General features: G+C 34.4%; 2 protein-coding genes and 1 long non-coding RNA gene across 12 annotated transcripts in view; 2 read left to right on the forward strand and 1 right to left on the reverse strand.

Annotated features, from left to right (window-relative positions):
- Positions 1 to 18,772, reverse strand: part of Kar (monocarboxylate transporter 10-like protein kar) — a 195,950-nt gene that overhangs the window by 140,346 nt on the left and 36,832 nt on the right. For 6 of the 10 annotated variants that reach the window (XM_072016789.1, XM_072016790.1, XM_072016786.1 and 3 more), the window contains 7 exons: positions 18,553 to 18,704; positions 17,702 to 17,975; positions 17,168 to 17,303; positions 16,603 to 16,768; positions 15,851 to 16,097; positions 15,379 to 15,519; positions 10,653 to 13,199 (listed from right to left, as the gene is read on the reverse strand). In XM_072016789.1, coding sequence (XP_071872890.1) covers positions 12,928 to 13,199; positions 15,379 to 15,519; positions 15,851 to 16,097; positions 16,603 to 16,768; positions 17,168 to 17,303; positions 17,702 to 17,975; positions 18,553 to 18,704 — 1,388 coding nt within the window. In that variant the 3' untranslated portion in view covers positions 10,653 to 12,927. Of the gene's footprint in view, positions 1 to 10,652; positions 13,200 to 15,190; positions 15,273 to 15,366; positions 15,520 to 15,850; positions 16,098 to 16,602; positions 16,769 to 17,167; positions 17,304 to 17,701; positions 17,976 to 18,552; positions 18,705 to 18,772 lie in introns of those variants that run through there. The other 4 variants (XM_072016791.1, XM_072016792.1, XR_011801599.1 and 1 more) reach the window with 3 other exon arrangements.
- Positions 4,388 to 7,328, forward strand: LOC141445882 (uncharacterized). Its single transcript, XM_074112049.1, has 2 exons — positions 4,388 to 4,527; positions 6,108 to 7,328. Exons 1-2 carry the CDS (start codon positions 4,516 to 4,518, stop codon positions 6,519 to 6,521), a joined length of 426 nt encoding a protein of 141 aa, XP_073968150.1. The 5' UTR covers positions 4,388 to 4,515; the 3' UTR covers positions 6,522 to 7,328.
- Positions 17,516 to 17,873, forward strand: LOC139994301 (uncharacterized). Its single transcript, XR_011801605.1, has 2 exons — positions 17,516 to 17,641; positions 17,680 to 17,873. It is a non-coding gene; the product is annotated as an uncharacterized lncRNA (long non-coding RNA).

Here is an 18,772-nt window from a genome sequence, read left to right on the forward strand (position 1 = left end):
GTACCTACTTCCTATTTAGAATTTTCATCGAACGTATTAATTAGATTTGTGTGTATTACTGTTTATCGTTTATTTATCAACTCAACTGTTCGAAGAAAACAATAACCGCGAACGTTGCTAAAAATCACAGAATAAAATATCGTCTTACAATCATTCTTCTATGAAAATAATAAACTAAAGTACATAGAGTAAGCCATTCTCACAGCGGAAACATATATCATACGCTGATAAAGTCTGCATCGTTCGCAAAACGCTTTGCAAAGTAAATAACAAGTAATAAAATAAATAACAAACAACCAACGGATTAGAAAAGTGAAAATTTAAAGAAGAAATTTCTCGATATGGAGGAAGAAAACGAATGGATTCGCGAAGAGACAGGTACGAAGAGGGTGGACTTTTATCGACAAGGAATATTCATTCTTGTTTTCAGGTAAAAGGCACCAGGGACCAGGCCTGAGTGTGTAGTGTGCACTGCGTCTGACAAGTGACATGACGCGTGCACCACTTGTTACTCGACCAGAATACTTGATATACTCGATCAGAGAACAAAAGTACCCAATGCGGAGTATTATATTTTGCGCTTTCGATCAAACTGGCACTTCTATCTGTCGGGCGCAGAACGTTACGTAGATTTCATCTTGACGCTCGGGCTAGACATTATTCATTCTTCGTTTATTTTTACTATGGCCGCGCGAAGAATTATCTAGATACAGCGAGAAAAGAAGGACATCTTCTATCGCGAATCAATATTATCGTATCGATAGTATTTTTACGATTGATACCATGCCATTTACCTTCGAGTAAATGTACAAGATTTTTCACGAATATTTACCTATTACTGAATAAATAAATATTTAACTTGCAAGGTACAGTATATTCCTTCTTTTTTAATTTATTTATTTGCAGTTGCATCCACCTCTGAGAATAGTTAGTGTTGAGGTTATTAGATGTATGTGAATACAGAGGGACGCGTGGATAAATTGTAAGGTAGAAAATATATATTTTGAATACTAAAGTGTAAATACAAAGTTCGGAATATAATTGAGCTGATTTGAGCCAACGTTGCATGTGTACCGTTTATGGTTTGCCTTTGACGCAGCCTTTTGTCTATGCGCTGTCGATGGCTTCAGTGCTTGAGAAAACTAAAAACCGGATGTAGAGTTTTCTTAGAAGTGGCGACCACTTCAACAGCTAGCGACTACAATTGTACACAATTGTGTTTCATAGGCTTTTACGAAGATCTACGAAATTTCGTACTAATATTCCGGCGATCGATGTCTTTGAAATATTCAAAACAGTATCAAAAACGTATATTTAACCCGAAAACCAAATGAAAAGACAATTTAATAACGCAAGACTGATTAACAGCATATTGAACTACCCTCCGATAGAAAATAGGAAACACTTAATTTCACTTGAAGAATTTATCGAGACATATTTGGTACGTGGCTATGGTTTATTTATTTAAACGATGAACAAGGATTTCGAAATTAGTTTCTATAAACGGATCGTCGTTCTGTATAAACTCTAATTATGATGGTGAAACAACATTCTGTTGGAATCGAGTTTCGGTGTTCGTTAAAATGACGAAAGGTGAATATTGCAAAATTCCATACAGGGAAACTGAGATCATCGTTGCAACATTCAAACAGGAAACATTTCCATTTAATTCAACGTAGAGAAAATATCGTCGTTAGTATAATGAAGTAGAACCTGCATACACTTTTTCTGTAAATTTATTAGAGAAGACTAACCTAACGTAACGAACATTGTGATAAATAATACAAGTGATACCTTAAATATCTTTTTACTGTTCCACATTAACGTAACATATGGTTCCCTTTTAATTAAACTGCTGATGAAAGTAATTAATTATAGCACTGAATTTCACGTGCTTTTCGATATACCACCCATGAATTAACATTAATAAATCTAGAGAAATTCACGAACAGATTCATTTAAATACTATAAAGGCAAACGCATGGAAATTAATAGAATTTCCATTTTTACAGAACTGACGGAACAAAATAAAAATAATTTCACAGTCGGAACGAAAGCTTATATAACTAATACAGACTTGTATGTTTCGCCATTTGAACGTGGTAGAGTACTTTGCCTTGCATATTTTATGTTACGTTCATTCTGTACCTTTTCATACATTGAAATTTCCCGTAAACGAATAAAAGTACGCAGTCCAGTTAAATTTAAGGTGTACGTTAAATTTAAGATGTTGGTTAAGTTTAATATGCCAGGATCCACGGTATTGAAACTGACGCTATTATATTAAATAATTATCAAAGGTAACCTGTTAACCGGTTAAAAAGTCGTTTGCCGTTCATTATAAAAGTTTGGTCCTCGATGTTGATTTTTTTGTGTCTCGACAATTAGACACAATTCTCCGGAATGATCGGATATTGTAGGAAGAGGTTGTAAAATCTTTCGCTCTCTTCTAAGCAGACGGCAGCCGATGTCAAACACATCCGCTGAAAAAGATATTGATCTATTGACAGCACAAACGCGTTCAAATAGGAGAGTCGGGCCTCCGTATCCGTCGAGATTGCGATTATCACAAAGGGACTTATGGATTATCGATAACGGGCGAGAATGAAAAGCGGAAACGACAGGTCACCACAAATGGACTCGAGTGGACGCGATTGGAAGGTAGATCGATAGATTCCATTTAATTCATTTGAGCACGGCGCTTCGTCAACGAAGATAAATGGAAAATTTCGTATAAATATTCTATCCTAGTCTACGAAGTAGCTCGTGAATATTGGCTCGTTCATTTGCTTACACGTAACATGACTAATAACCATCATAGTGTATCTATATCTCTTCGAGGTGTACGATAAAAATTTATTTTCTACGTGATTTTTACTTTTCATTTGTTGGAAGTTAATTCTTCCACTGGCGAGCAGTTTGTCGAAATGTACGTGGTCGCGAAATGAAAGAAAGATGAGAAACTCGGCAAAAAATCTTAGAGAAAATTGCCCGATCGACCTAACAAAAATATTCCAAAATCCTTTGATAAAACGCACGAAAAATACGAGACGTACGAGAAATATAAAGCCAGAGAGAGTAGAAAATAAATCCGTCAGTTCTGCAAACGACTCGCTATCCTCGAGACTAGTTAACTGGAAAGAATTACCGGAACGCTAGCGAAAACCCTGCTGTCTGGCTACTATAGAAAAGTCGAACTTATTCTCTGGATGTTGCACACAGGATTCTTCGCAGGCATCGGGCAGCCGGCAGGTTCTAAGCGATCCGCAGCCGGAATCCAGATCGGAATCGGGTGAGCTTCACTGTCAATCCGATAATTAACTTGCATGCCACGTTTTTCGAGCGGTGAGTCCGATCGAATTCGTACGCGTAAGAGCACCGGGACGACGTCCGACCTGATCTTGCGAATTCATAATGGATCCCGCATTCCGAGCACGTGTACCGCTCACGTAAGCCGTGACAAAATTATGTACTACAACGGCTGCTTTCGCCGGTGCGTTTTAAATCGATCCCGGCTGGACCAAGGAGGAAATTACCTATCGCTGAGATACTCACGCTTCGTACCGAAACTTCGTACAGAATAGCGATAACCGTTTTACAAATAACAGTGTGTTCTATGAATATAATAGTTCTATGATGGGAGAGGAACGTTGGTTTCCAAAGATTTACACAGTGTCCCGTGAGAATATTCGAACGCTTACCACAGAATGCTTTTGAGTATGACCAAAAGAAGTATTTGCATACTATTATTTATTATGACGCTTGCATACTAATTAGTTAGGTTCAAGTATATTAAATTTCATATCATTTGGTAGTACTTTCATATTACTTCATTATATTGTAATAGATTTGAAACTCCGCTCTATAAGTATGCTTACAACGTTATCGTTAAAACTATGCATACGAGGATTAATTTTAATCTATTTGATTTACTTTGCACTTTTTTCTTTTTTATTAACTCTACATTTTGAGTTTAAACGCGTAGAGATAGTAAAATTTCTTCTTGTTTCTTTTAGTTTGTGTACAGAGTAAAAATAAAATGAAAGAGAATATAAAGGAATAACGTAAAATTTAGAGGAATTCTAAGTAGAATTAAAGAGATTCTAATCTATTTTCCAAGGATATTCCAGAATCGCAATTTTTCGATAAAAACAGCGTGATCACGTTAGAGGCATAACGTGTTAATATCGTCGTTATTTAAAACACATATCTATCACCCATCGTCGACTAAAGTAAATTCGTTGAAATCTACAAAAAATTGGCAAGAAGCATCGCAAGAAAGTCATGTAGCCATCGTGATACTTCTTACGAATGAATGACCATTCATGACACGTAATATAGGTCTGGCGTATAGTTACGAAACGGTGAGCAATAACCAATGAAATCGTTTCGTATTCATGGTGCTTGAACGCCATCTCATAAACGTGTGGTCGCATATAAAGACGGATGAAAGACACGGACAAAAGCCAGTCAAAATTTTCCAAGTGAAGTTAACAGTGTTTTTGGCCAGCAATAATGCGGAGAACGGTAACGAGACAATGGATTTATTATGCGCGCGAGGAACGATTAACCATTAATCGTACTTTGATCTCATTGAACGTTCCAGCCGATCGTGTATTTACACTTCGCGTCATTAATCCTTTATAACAACGCGGTGACTTGACATTTGCATATCGATTAACCATATACGTATTTTTCAAGTTCTCTTTTATAATTTATAGCTTTGTCATTGTGCCATCTATTCGTCAATAGTGATTAATGATTTCTGAATTATTACTTTTATTGGGATGGAAAAGTGTAGGAAATCGTAATCTCTTGTCACGTGAATAAAGAAGAAATCAAGTTGTAAAAGAAATTAATGGAACGAAACGATTTTCATGAGGTGGTAAAGTAACACTTTTGTAATATTTTTTTATAATTCGGCTAAATATTTCTCTTTTCTTTTGAAAGAATAAAATCAATATAACGGTAGGTTTATTTCGATCTAAAGAAATAGAAGAGTACGATCGTTTAGGTTTTCCCTGACGAATTTTCTAATTCGATGATACTGATCGAAATGGAGTATAAGGTTTGAAAAGCGTAAGTTAAAGTTTTCAGAAAAGTTAAAGTAAGAAATAAATTTTATACTTTGGATAGAACGTACGTAATTCTGATAAGAGGAGCGATCTTCTGAATATTTGTATAATTCTCAGAACACACCGGTTTTTACGCTGTAACTTTAAATCTTTGCCTTAACAGCAATACAAAAGTTTTTACGGACAAGATGATCTTTATTTATGAGCAAACTGAAATATGCTGTTTTATATACGCATACATAAATCAATAGTACTCTTCGATTCGAAAACTGAATGTATGAATACATAAATTTATAAAACCTATAAATTGAAATATAAAATATGAACTCGATGGAACTCGATAAAAATGTCTTGTTAAGATCATTGAGAAAAGGGTCCTGATTAATTTACGTTACACTGTTCGTTAAAAAATAATAGTTTAAAACTTCAACGAGTCGTAACGATTATTGAAAGGAACGGAAAGCGTAAAGTAGAACTAAAATTAATTTTTTCAATAAGCAACGAATATCTATTATACTAATATAAAAAAATATCGCGACAAATCACACACTTCCATTCTCGCTTTTATAGTTACGAACAAACTAATCGAAACTGTTGAATTGAATAATAAATTCGTGTCACATTTTATATAAAATTTTGCTAAACAAATCCAGATACATATACCTTAACATTGCACAAGAAAAAGCTCTAACATTCTGCAAAATGTTACAAAAATGCATACATCAGCGAAAGAAGGACAAACTTATTGCTCGATGCGATATTTTCGCAAACATTAAAACAGCCGCGTAAGCCAGGAAAAACTATCTACCGACTCTGCAACCTTTTATTTCTCCTAATCATGGAACACTGGAGGCCCCAATCAATTTAGACAATCACGATCGAACGAAACCATCGTTCCAAACTCGTTTGGTGATAACAATGGCCGTCTGCCAGTAACGTTTCCTTCGTTCCGTATTTCAGAACGCGGCCACCGAAAGGACAGCAGGAAAAGCACGCGACAGCTAAGCCATTAATTGCTTTTCCATTTTCCAGCTGACCCTCGTGCTTCTCTGTATCGGACTAGCAACGTCAGATTTATCGCCATATAAACCAAGGGGATGGCGTCCTAATGGTCAACGCTTTAATCCTACCAACAATCGATTGCATGCGTATTACGGGCCCCCTGGATTACCAGCCTATGAACCTCCGTACTCGACAAGCCACCCCCCAATTTTCACCACCACCACCACCACCACTACCACCACCGTACCGCCGACAACAACCACGACGACGATGAAAACCACAACGACCCCGCGAACCAGAGAGCCAACGACGCCCTCTACCATTCCGGAGGAAGATTTCGATACGAATCCAGCTCTGGCCATCGCTAATTCCTTCGCCTTTAATCGACCTGTTTACATCTACAATACATTCCCCTTCTTACCTGGACACGTATTGGTCAAATGAATAATTACGTAGCATCGTTTGTAACGTATCAATGGATTGTTCTATGATAACGAGAATAACGAATGTACAAATTGTTGGTTCGCTATATAGTACAATAGATATAGTACAATAACACGTCCGGGAATAGATTTGAAATGGAAAATTATTGTTAATAATTAGTAGCTCGATCATTAAACAATGAAAGTATTCGTTTTTGGCCATTTAAAGAGGCAACGAATAATTTTTCAGAACTCTGACGTTGTTATTAAAAATAGCGTGACTTTGTAGTTTTTTATTGGACGATTATGACGCTACTATCCTAGTGAATGGTACACTTTCAAAGTCGATTTCTGCGGATATCTCAATTTGCAATTTGACTCCTCTAACGAACCGATCGCAAGATCACGACAAGAACACATTCGAAGAATTATTATCTTATATGTATACATTATTATTCCGCTTGCTTTTTTTCATATCAAATGATTAGATATTTGATAAACATCGTAAGTAATAATAAAATTAAAACAAGGTGTAGATCGTAGACTGTGGGAAGCGCTGTTCCTAATGGTTAGAGATAAGAATATTGTTTTGGGCGATCGTAGTAGTAAACGTAGTAGGTTGGTGCATATAAACTATTATTCCTTTTTTATACTGGATTTTAAGTTAAATGGGATGTAAGCTTTTTTATTCGGTAAAGTAAACCGTGTTTTTAATTAAAGTGATTTATTATATTTTGTTTTAATCAACCGACAATTACATCGTTTCCTTATCCTTCATCGTAGACTCTGTTCATTTCGGAACAGTTTGCGTAAGATAACAAAATAAAAATACCAAAACGTTAACTACACAAGATACGGATGACTGGAATATTAAATTTTGATTTTCATAATTCTTCTGACATCTATAATGTCTATCGCAATGCAACAAGATTAATTTCTACTTATTTACTATGCGAGTTGTTCGGTCTGACGCAAACGTCTACTAGAGAGAATTAATCAGAATATACTTCTACTTTCGCTAATCAATTCTATATACATATCCTTGAACGATTATAAAACTAGGCACGTATTAAAAGTCCTTGGATAATCTCTAATTAAAAAAAACGAAATGTAAGGTAAAACAAGGACAAAAGAAAGCTACAAAAAATGAATATCACTTTCCTGAAGCTACTACGTTCATAGTCAACAAATTTTGGTTCTAATGGAACTTCCAAACTATCACTAACGTGTATTATTCAAACTAAGCTATTATGCTTCACGTTTATATACTTTTTCTGGCGAAGATAGAAAAGAAAACGGAGTGAAGTAAAAAGGAATAAAAAGCATTGTAGAATATCAAAGGGAATAAATAGTAAAGAGAGGAACGACAGAGATTTAATATGAATAAATTATGAGAATCTTTGATCCCTACTTGGTAGATGCATGATTAAGGCTATCTATAATACAGATTTTACCTTAAACACGACATACTTGCCATTAGTATACGAGATCTACGTATTGAAATCGATGACAAAATGAGGATTTGAGGAATAGAATCGTGAAAAGCCCTTTAACGATGAATGCGAATGGCGTGACGACGATATAATCTATTTTCTTCGCTGATACATTTCGTGATATCACTTTAGTTTTCAACTTTAATTTTTAGCTCAGAGAAGGAACACGAGATGCGTCTTTCGTCTATTAATATTATTACAATATTGGATTTGTTTCTTTCATCCTATTATCGTAATTATCGAATGACACAGAAATAATAATAGTGGTAAAATAATAAATAAATCACAAGTTGCCAATATATTTACATCTAAAAATGTTGTTTTATTCGTTCGTCGTATCTTTAACGATTAGGTATTAGTTCCTAAATTTCAGATTTTTTTTATAAATTGACAAAGTTCTGGCTATGGAAGATTAAGTGAATTTTTGGAAACTCGACCGTTTCTTTTTTCACACCATCTTTCTTATCTTTTTTTATATGCACCAACTTAAAATTCTCTTTTCCTGAGTTTTGTAGTCATCAACCATAAACAATAGACACATAGTGTATAACATGTATGATACGTTGAAATCACAATGAATTCAAAAGAAGATCGCGGAATTGAATATTCTTAATTCTCCAAACTCTCCGATGTCCATATAACTAAAGGAAACAAAAATGATAAGCTCTCAATAATCGTCGATTTAAATAAAACCATTAATATGTCACCACAATGTACATCACTTTGTGATTCAGGTCGAAATTGTATCTAGTGTACAATGCGAGCGGATTTAGAGCGTGCTGATTTATCGTTGTTCCAAATATACCTCGAAAGCGCCAGTGTTCTGAATTGTGGTTTATCCGAAAAAATAGTCGTGCGTGTAATTTCGTATGATGGCGTATCAGAAAAAAATCGATACAAATAGAAATTAGCTAGGAAGAAAGGAGAATAAACTGTATGTCGATATCCTATGTAGAAAAGCCTGTCCCTTTCGCACTTGTTCTATACAAAAGGAAATTGAATGGTATGAACGCGAGATAAAAGGATCAACAGCGATTAAACTGTAGTTGCAGTAAACTTTCACTTCGCCTAATGCGTCACGCTCCCTGTAAATTTAAGCAATTAAATTGGGAATTTAGACGACTCGAATCCATGGCACGAATAACGATTCGTTTCACGTTGCATCGTCGATAACAGCAACGCCAAATAAAAACGGCAACGATGCGTTGAAAACAGAGAGAACCGACGTCGTGTCATTTAAACAGAACGTAGGAAGCTTTGAATGCAAATTAAATGGCATCGCGGTACAGATTTTAATTTCAATACTAATTCCCCCGGAAATTTTCATTGGGAAAATATTTCTGTTTTATTTTGTGCCATCCAACAGTACAAAGAGTAGGTAAAGTTAATTGATTATATCTAATTAATATATAATTAAAGTGTTTTTACCTTCGGTATCTTTGATATCGTATTATTATTATTTTTTTTTTTTTTTTTTTTTTTTGCCTAATAACATGGACAATATTCGTCGATCATTTTGAAATTGGAAGCAACGAAAATTGTTTTCTCTATTGGAAAAATTCTCGAGTATGCATAATAAGCAATAATAAGCAAAAATAACGAAGGAAGCTTTGAAAGGATCGGAAAGATCGAGAGAGAGGCCGGGATGAATAAAAGGAAAGTGAATGGAAATGAGAGGCCGTGAAATCTGGGAAAGATTAAGAAAAGATGAAAAAATGAAGGGAGGTAAGGGAATCAAGGTAAAAATAGACCAAAAGACACGAAAGAGTATCTGTAAAAGGTAAAAAAGATTACAGAAAATTAAGAAACGTATATAGAAAATTGCGGAGTATTAAAAGAAACTGAGGGAACTTAAATATAAGCAAAAAATATTACGAAGGATTTAAAACGGCTGAAGGAAAGAAGACAGCAGGAGACTAAATAAGATTGTAAAAAGCTGATAAAACTGTACGAAGCTGAAAGAGAAATTGGAAAGAACAACAAATACTGAAGAGAAATAAAACTTGGGAAAATGTGATACTCTTTATCCGGCAGAAATAAAATTTGTTTTATCGCAACGGAAATCTTTTCCAATAATTTTAGACAGATTTTTTTCAAATTCGAACAAATATATTATTGGAATACTAGATACTACTGGAATAGTATACTATTGTTATTCGAAATTATCGTTGATGATTTAATCGAAATATAAGTAATTTAACTCAAAGTTAAAAGGATTAAAAAAGTCCACACGAAATTAGAAATTGTTAACGAAAACTTTACTTTGACGTTCATTTTAAGAACTATTCTGTAAGAATGGAATGCCTGATCGATAATTCGTGGAACGTTTCAATTCATCGTCCTTAATTAATAAATTAAATATCACTTATTAAAAAATATATCAATATCTTTTATTGCAAATCTTCTACAAAATGTTTCATAAATGAATTTTCTTTGGAATTCTTTTAAAAAGTACGACAGAGCGAAAAACCAGAAAGATCGTATAAAAGCATTTAAAAAAATTAAATAATTTTGAATCGATTTACAAAAATTAATTAATAAGAATGAATAAAGTCTTTGATATACCTTTCACTCGTTTTTCGTTAAATCTTTATCAGTCTGACATAGAACCATGTCACACCTAAAAATCGAGAATGCATCCTGAAGGAGTAACCACCTAATACATTTCCAGGAAAACAGACCGGCATGCGGCAGTTACATTTATTCTTACGCGAAAGAATACAATGATCTGACAGTTTTCTGAAAAGACGGAAATAGCACATCGTATATCCTCCTAGCAAGGAGTATATATAAAATGTAGCAGAATCGACGTACTGTACACTATTCTCTTCCTACACGCTATAACATTTTGCTGTATATTTGAAGAAACAACATTCTTCGTGAAAACGAAATCTCTTGATGGTAAGAAAAGAAAAAGAAAAAGAATCGTAGATGAACGTATACGATATAGGAAATTAACTCGTTAATCGTAAAAGACGAGTTAACGCTTCAGATTGTCCATTTCTTTAAATATTAATCTCTTAGTAATTTCTTTATTTAGACATTTCTCACTTTTTTACCTATCAATCTGTGTTTATTAAAAATAAATCACGTCATATTGAAATATTGAATTTTCCTATCGTTAAAAATAATTACAATTAAGTAAATCAATTGTTGGAAATTAAGCAATAATCCGCTTAACAAATTAAATAATATTTCACAGAGGTTCGGTTATTCCAAACTAGTATCTTTATAACATTCTTATTTCTTTATTTCTGTCATTTATTCTTGCGCGATTTCACAATATTCTAACTATTTTATGTACAACATTTTGAGAAAAATAACATTCTTGCTCTGTCAACACTAGGAAAATAGAGTATTCTGTATCGTTAATTATGTTATGGCCGGCAAACTATTACGTATCAAAAGGAAATCTACAAACTAAATGGAACCTTACAGATTACATTTAGTTGTAATTGTTGAACAGAGGGAGAATGAGCCTATTTTTCAAGTATACGCCAAGAATAACTATTAGATTACAAAACATGTAAGATTCTCTAACACTGACCGATTCGTTAATTGCCTAAGTCATTAACATGTTTCATAAGGAAAAATTTACTACGCACAGTATTAAAATCTTTTCTCGGATACGATACAAAGAAATGGCTAAATTTTCAATTGATATAAAATCGTAATCGTGGTAACATTTAAAAACACCTTTACTTAGATTATTTAAATCTAAGACTATTAAAACTGTCGTCTTTTCGTGTAACAATGATATTTCTATACTTTTCATAACAACATCTGTCACGACGCTTATTAACGACAAATAAAACAAAATTTCTTTTCAAGGAAATCTATTCGTCTTACGACGAAAAAGTAAAATATTAAGAACTGCGGACGAAGCAAAGATAGTATCATGCGAAAGAACATCATGACACATCGTGGTTTTATCGATCGTTAATAAAGTCAAATTTTAAAATAAAAAAAAATTGCCAAATTCCTAGCGTAGAATAAGATAATGATCATTAACTTGACATGTCAGCATATCGTAATTGGCAGGTAAAAGTAAACGTTGAACGTTTTGATTCTTTCTAGATCAATCGATCCTAAAAACATTTCTATCGATAGACCAGCTTAAACTTCTATCTCTGTGTCTTTTGTATAGGTCTATTTGCATAAGCTACGTAACATAGAAATAAAAAAAGAAACAAAATCTAATAAATTGACGCAGCAAACGCGATCTGATTTCGAATACGTGGTAGAGTACGTTGATCTAAAAATACCGCGGCGACTATCTTATTTCGTTCGATTCGATTCAAAAACGCGATTCTTATTTCTTTTTACTCTGTCGTCCGAAAAATATTGACTTGATCGGTATTGCTTGTTGAGCAGAGATTACAAACTCCACTGAGAACGAGTTAAAAAAAATATACCTCGTCTCTAGTTGAATTTCCTGTTCTATTCGACGTGAATATGCTAAAAATTCTAACTCCTACGATTCTTCAATCGCTACAAAAACTAGAAACATTCGTTGCTCGTATCCACCGAGAAACATCGATGATATGACATTTATACGCGAACAAAGCGTCGAAGATTATTATTCACAATGATTTTCGGATCTATCGATCGTCGCTGCTTCGCGAATACGCTCAACCCTTTATTTTCTTTATTGTCTGTATTATAAAGTGCAAATTTTATATTCCAAATAATCTTGATCAAGAATAAACGTAACATCAAGTTTACCTGTATCTTAGAAAATTTAAGATTATTTGAAGCAAATTATGCACATGAAATCTCGCAATTTATTTTTTCATAACCGTCGAATAATTATTAAAAGAACTATGAAAAGACAATTTATCGATGGAAAACGATAGTGATAAAAGAATCGTAATGCGAGAATATCACGATGAAATCGACGCGAAGAATCTCGAAACAGCGACGTTTATCCGCAAGCTAGCACGTTATAAGAATCGACGATTGCAGCATCCTTTGGAAGCGACCGGAAGCTGGTCGATTCTCACGGTGGAGCAATGGCATGCTCTCTGAGCGTTCGTAACGACCGAGATACCCGATCTCGTGATCCTGGCACACTGTGTCCTCGTGAAATCCGTAACACTCCGACGAACGATGGCTGTGGACGCCTGAACGCGTCATCTTCCAGTTTGACTGCTCGTGTTTGAGAGTTGTCACGAGATACGGGGATAGAAAGTGGATGCCCGAGCTGCCTGTGGATCGTAAGTGAGAAATTGTTGCAAACATAAAAGAAACTAACGGTTGAACGTGATCGACAATTCGGAGCAAGTTTGCGGAAATATTTACAAAAGAAAGAATGCTAATTGAAGTATGGCGAAGTGAGGAGTTGCGGGTGTGCAAGATGTTAATTGATAATGAAGGTAGGTACGTTCACTTTGATAGTAATTAAAAAATGCGAATGATTTTTTAACGAAGACTTAAGGGACATTCGTAGAAGGCATGGCAGAACACATGGTACAAATAATGGAAGGAAGTTCGGTTTTTTTCATTTGAAACCTCATTTTCAAGCAAATGATACTTCTCGAATCGATGTACTCCGCAAAGCGGCAGCTTTTAAACGAAAAAATTGTATTTTTTACTTATTTTTAATCGTAGAATGAATACTATGTACTCGTACCACGTATCCTGTCATATTTTTATAGAGTAATAACGAAAAACAGAAGTAAGCGGAGAAATGCTTGTTTGAAGAATCGATTCAATTCTATTCGTCGAAACAATGAAAATGGATTGGCGCGTAAAAAAGTTTTGTTTTTTCTTTGCCAATAGCTCTTCCTTTTTGAATTTATGAAATGTACAAAATATAGAAGGGAAAATGAGAATAGAGAAAATTTGGTGAGATTGAAGAGCTAGGATATAGAAAATAAAACCAAAAGTAAAAGGTTCTATTTCCGATGTTTAAATCATCATTTAAGGATAATACTTATTTGTTAACTATATGAGATACAGCGAAAAAAATATAACAATAAATTCTATAGACGCCGGACATTTATTAGCAAATAGCGATAAATAAATATGAAGTAAAAGTGATTGAACTTGATGTAAAATCTTTTTCATGATTTTGATGTATAGTATCGATTGTAAAAAAAAGAGAATAACACTGCTTTTTATTAACACGTTCCATATAGAAAGCACAACGTTCGGGTCAGTGGAACCAGTGTCTGACCCAAACTGGTTATTACTACTGCAGACGTTCTACTCATCTGTGTCAGTGTTTCTCAAACGGAGGATGTTCTCGTAATATACAATTTATGTAATTATCATTTTTCAACCATTACACGATAATAATATATATATAATATAGCGTACTTATCACATAAATGAAAATTAAATTTAAAATGGAATTTTTATTCTCAGCTTAATACCCGAACAAAAGTTTCTTACACATAGAAGTGTGGTTTTCTTACGATAAAATTAACTACACTTCCCAAGAAGTGTAATTGACTCCAATTTCGCTTTTAATACGTGGAGATAAGATATTCGCGGAAAAGTAGAGGGATTACCTCTATGAGAAAGTAAACACTGACTATGAATAGCGCATAATGGATGACAGAGTTGTTGTCATATCGCAACGAGCCGACACGTAATTAAACTGTCAACGCAGGGTGCAATAAGTAATTAATTGTTGCAAGGCTGCATTACCATGATTAATTCGAATTACCGCATTAGCCCTCGTTACATATACGTAGATAAATAAACAAAAAGCAAGAACATGTGTTGCATAAAATGCATTCATTATCGATGTTAAAATACCAAAAGATTCCATCCACGAAAAAGAGATTAGAAATGCAGAAAGATGTTGAAGAATATTATTTGCTTTTCGTATGCGTTTCGCAAAGAAGATTCTGTCAAAAAAGAATAGTTCAATAATAGCTTCTCTTCTTCTTTGTAGGATTTGTCGGAAACTCTTAAAATTTAGCAACAATTTCAAGCATCGTCCATTGATTAATGTGACGCTCCAAATTTTGTTAAACCCATTGATGCAGAAATGTGACATGCAAAAAGGATCAGTGGGATTTTATGATTTATGTATTATGTTATGCAAGCATGCAATGAATTTTCGCAAAGGATGCAGTATCAGTAGATAGAGATTAAAGTAAAGAAAATGGCATGAAATAAATAGAGAGCAACGAAGTCTGAGCAAAATGTGCAGACATAATTTCTCGAAATATTGAATTTATTTTACCAAGTGCTTTGTCCCCCTCGACAGCAGACGTGATTCGTATTTTATATTATCCGAAAAGCTTTCCGTGGAAAGTTTCAATCGTCTTGATGAAAACAGTTACAAACCGACACGCACGTGTTTCGATACCACATGGAGAAACAAACTCTGTTAGTTAGATGTGAATAATGCACAAATACCTGTTTACCGACCATTTTGACAAGTGGTTTTATCCCCTGTGTTTCCGTTAATGATGGTCTGCTCTTCGTCTTTCACGAATTTTATCAGGAACATCGTGAGTGCCCCTACTATTGGTGGAATACCCGCTAAGAAAAAGGGTATGTCATAGCTACCTGCGTAAATCAAAAAATAAAGAGCAAATTAGATATATTTTTCAGTAAGTAAGTAATAGAATTTTTTAAACATTTATATTACAAAATTTAACATGTCGACAATTATTTTGTGAAATATTTATTCTATTGTCAAGCCTTCGTTATATTTTTAAAGTCGACTTAAATTACTTTCTATAGAAAAATCTCAAAGATAAATATCAAATCGATTTCTGATTGAAATATTAATTTGGAATTTTGTTAAAAAAAACGAACTCTAAATCGCTAATTCGAAATTCCGATAAAGTAACAGATAGTATGAAATCTTAATTAATTATGTGACGTAATTAATTACCGGTATGATCATACAGAAGACCAGCAATGGGCGGTCCGACGGTTAAAGGTATAGAACACATGCCTAATAGGAATCCTATGGCTTGTGTCGCTTCTTCTCGACCGCATATATCAAACGCAATAGGACCCAAAAGGGATATGAAGCAGCCATCGAATAATCCCATTGCCAAAGAGATAATTAGTAAAACCATGTAGGAATTCGTAACGGGGAGAAGCATTGTAAGAACACCGATACTAAGGAACGATATCTAAAATCATTCGAAACAAATGAAAAACTTTAAAGTAAATAAAACGAATGAAGCTTTTTAATTCCCGAATCGGTAAAAGATTCTCTTTAAAAAGGTACTTTGGTATTTTGGAAAATATTAGGTGTATATATATTTGTACTTGTACACATGAAAAAGTGAAACAACAAACTTGAACAAATTTTTTCAGGAAACGGGAAAAATATTTGGAACCTTACAAAGACGTTATTTAGATTCTTTAGAATTACATGAAAACTCATTTAGACAGGTACTAAATAATTTCCCATTTTTAGTCCTTCAAATCCCTCTTTGACGGTTTTCATGTTCTTTTAACTGAATTGTTTCAATTCCACACACTTTTATGTTTAAATATATGTGCGATATATTATACGTATATGTAATAATTCATTTATGTATATATATATATATATTCTTTTCATTTATAAAAATTGTTCTCCAGAAACGATTTGTTCAAAATTATTCGATTGAAAAGAAGTGAACGATTTACCTGTTGCAACAATATTCTGTTCACCTTCGGCAAGTCAGCGATATATCCGAAGACAAGTCGACCTATACCGGAAGTAATACCGATGCACATAATCGGCAGCTTTTTATCCGAGCCCTTAAACACCGTCTCGACAAATTTCCCGATGTGAACATACGGGACGAAATATCTGAAAGGAACGTTCTCATTGATCAGACCACTCGTGTCACTTAATACTCGTCACTTTATACGCTTTCGCCGTGGTCGTTTCTTTCGACGATGGCTTGAATTACAAGCCACATGTAACTTGACTGTCGTTAGGAAACTAGTTTCCTTTCGCAAACGCGTTCGTTAACCAACTTGTCGTCGGTTTTCCGCGCCGACTGCAATTTAACTGACAACCTCGATCGTCTCAATGTTAACGAGTGGTCGCGTATCAATAATCAAAGCTAATGGTTTAACAACGAGGAAAAGAACGAAGCCGCCGACAAAAGACACGCGAGCTAAGCCGATCAAGGATCGCTGCTTGCGTTACGGCGAAAGTGTTCGTACATATTCAAATAATTCCTCGTTGATCTAATATACTAACCCGAACAAAGCGAGAGGGATCGAACTAGCCCATACCACGTATCGTTTTCTCTTCCAAATCGAGACGTTCACAACTTGTTTCAGACAGCTTTTGAAGCCCGATTTGGATTTTAGTTGATCCCGCGGCACCGAGGTAACTGCAAGAATCGTGATAAAAAAGAGTTACGATGATCTTCGATTTTCGATTAATTTAGCTACACTATTTTTTAAATCACGAGGGAAACTGAAATTTTGTTATCATTCTCCTTGCGCCATCGCAAGTTGTTCTCTTTCGATTTAGTATATCTACTCGTTATTTCGTAATAGCCTCTATGATAAAACATTGCTTGAGAGATTGAAAGAACGCGTAGAAGAACTTCAAACATTTCAACGTATCTCAAAGAATGAAAAAATTCTAGATTGGACATCATAACTAAGAAGGACAGAATCGATAAGAAAATTTCCATTCCAAAGACGTTAAAGGTATAACGCAAGTGTAATACAAGTATGAAATTCGAAGACGAAAATATAAAGAATAGCAGGAATTAAGACTTACGTGGAATCGGTTTGAAGAGAATAGCGCAAGCCATGACAATCGCAGTGAGCATAGCTAAAAATCTTAACGTCCCTTCCAAACCGAAAAGGAGAAGTATGACTTCGATTAAGTATGGCATAAGGGTGGTAAATACAGAGCTTCCAGCCGTGACGATACCATTGACCACACCCAAGTACCTCTTAAAATAATGGCCCAAGATCGCTAGACTCGGTGTATAGGCAAGACTAGCACCAAGTCCGTACATCACTCCATAAGTCAAATATAGTAATGTCACCTGAAGCACAGCGATTCTAAAAATAACTCGAGTCGATTATGACAACGAGAAGAACAGGATGTAACATGGTGGATAACGTATCTTCGTGCAAATTGTTTTACGATGTTCTCTTTTTATTCTTATCGTGATCAGCTTTTTCAATTAAATATAGTTAATGACTCGTTTCGTCTAAATGACACATTTAGATGAATTGTATATGCGTTGATGGAATACAAATTTCGATCATTCATCGATACGGTGCAAGAAAAATCGATTAGCTGTTTTAAACATAATGTTTGGTATAAATCATTCAAATGATACGCGTGATCATTTTATAAATATAACGAAAATGATGAACGTGAGTGTAATTTATAATCAACTAATAGCTAATTTACGATTGAATAATAATGACAACAAAGAAGAAGATCAAAATGTAGGAATGAATTGTAAACACCTGCCAAACTGAAATTTTACGCTGTGCGTTCTATACTGATACTGATTCTCGAAGTAAAAATGAAATTAACGCGATCGATGTAGGCAAGTTATTTCGTTAAATGATTACACGGAAATAAATGAAAAAAAGAAAGAAATAATTTACCTTGCTAGAAAATATTGAGGATAGAAGCATACCGCTGGACGCAATAGCACCGCCCAAAAATGTGGTCATCTGAATCCCAATTTTATCGGTGAGAATGCCAGAAATTGGCGATAAAAAGAACGTGGTACCAATGGTTAACGACCCTACCAAAGCTGGAACAAAGGCACGACCGCTTTCCACAATTTCTGACAATTTTTGACAATTTTTGACAATTTCGACA

This window comes from Bombus fervidus, chromosome 14 (genome assembly GCF_041682495.2).
Source record: "Bombus fervidus isolate BK054 chromosome 14, iyBomFerv1, whole genome shotgun sequence".
Taxonomy (NCBI): Eukaryota; Metazoa; Arthropoda; class Insecta; order Hymenoptera; family Apidae; genus Bombus; species Bombus fervidus.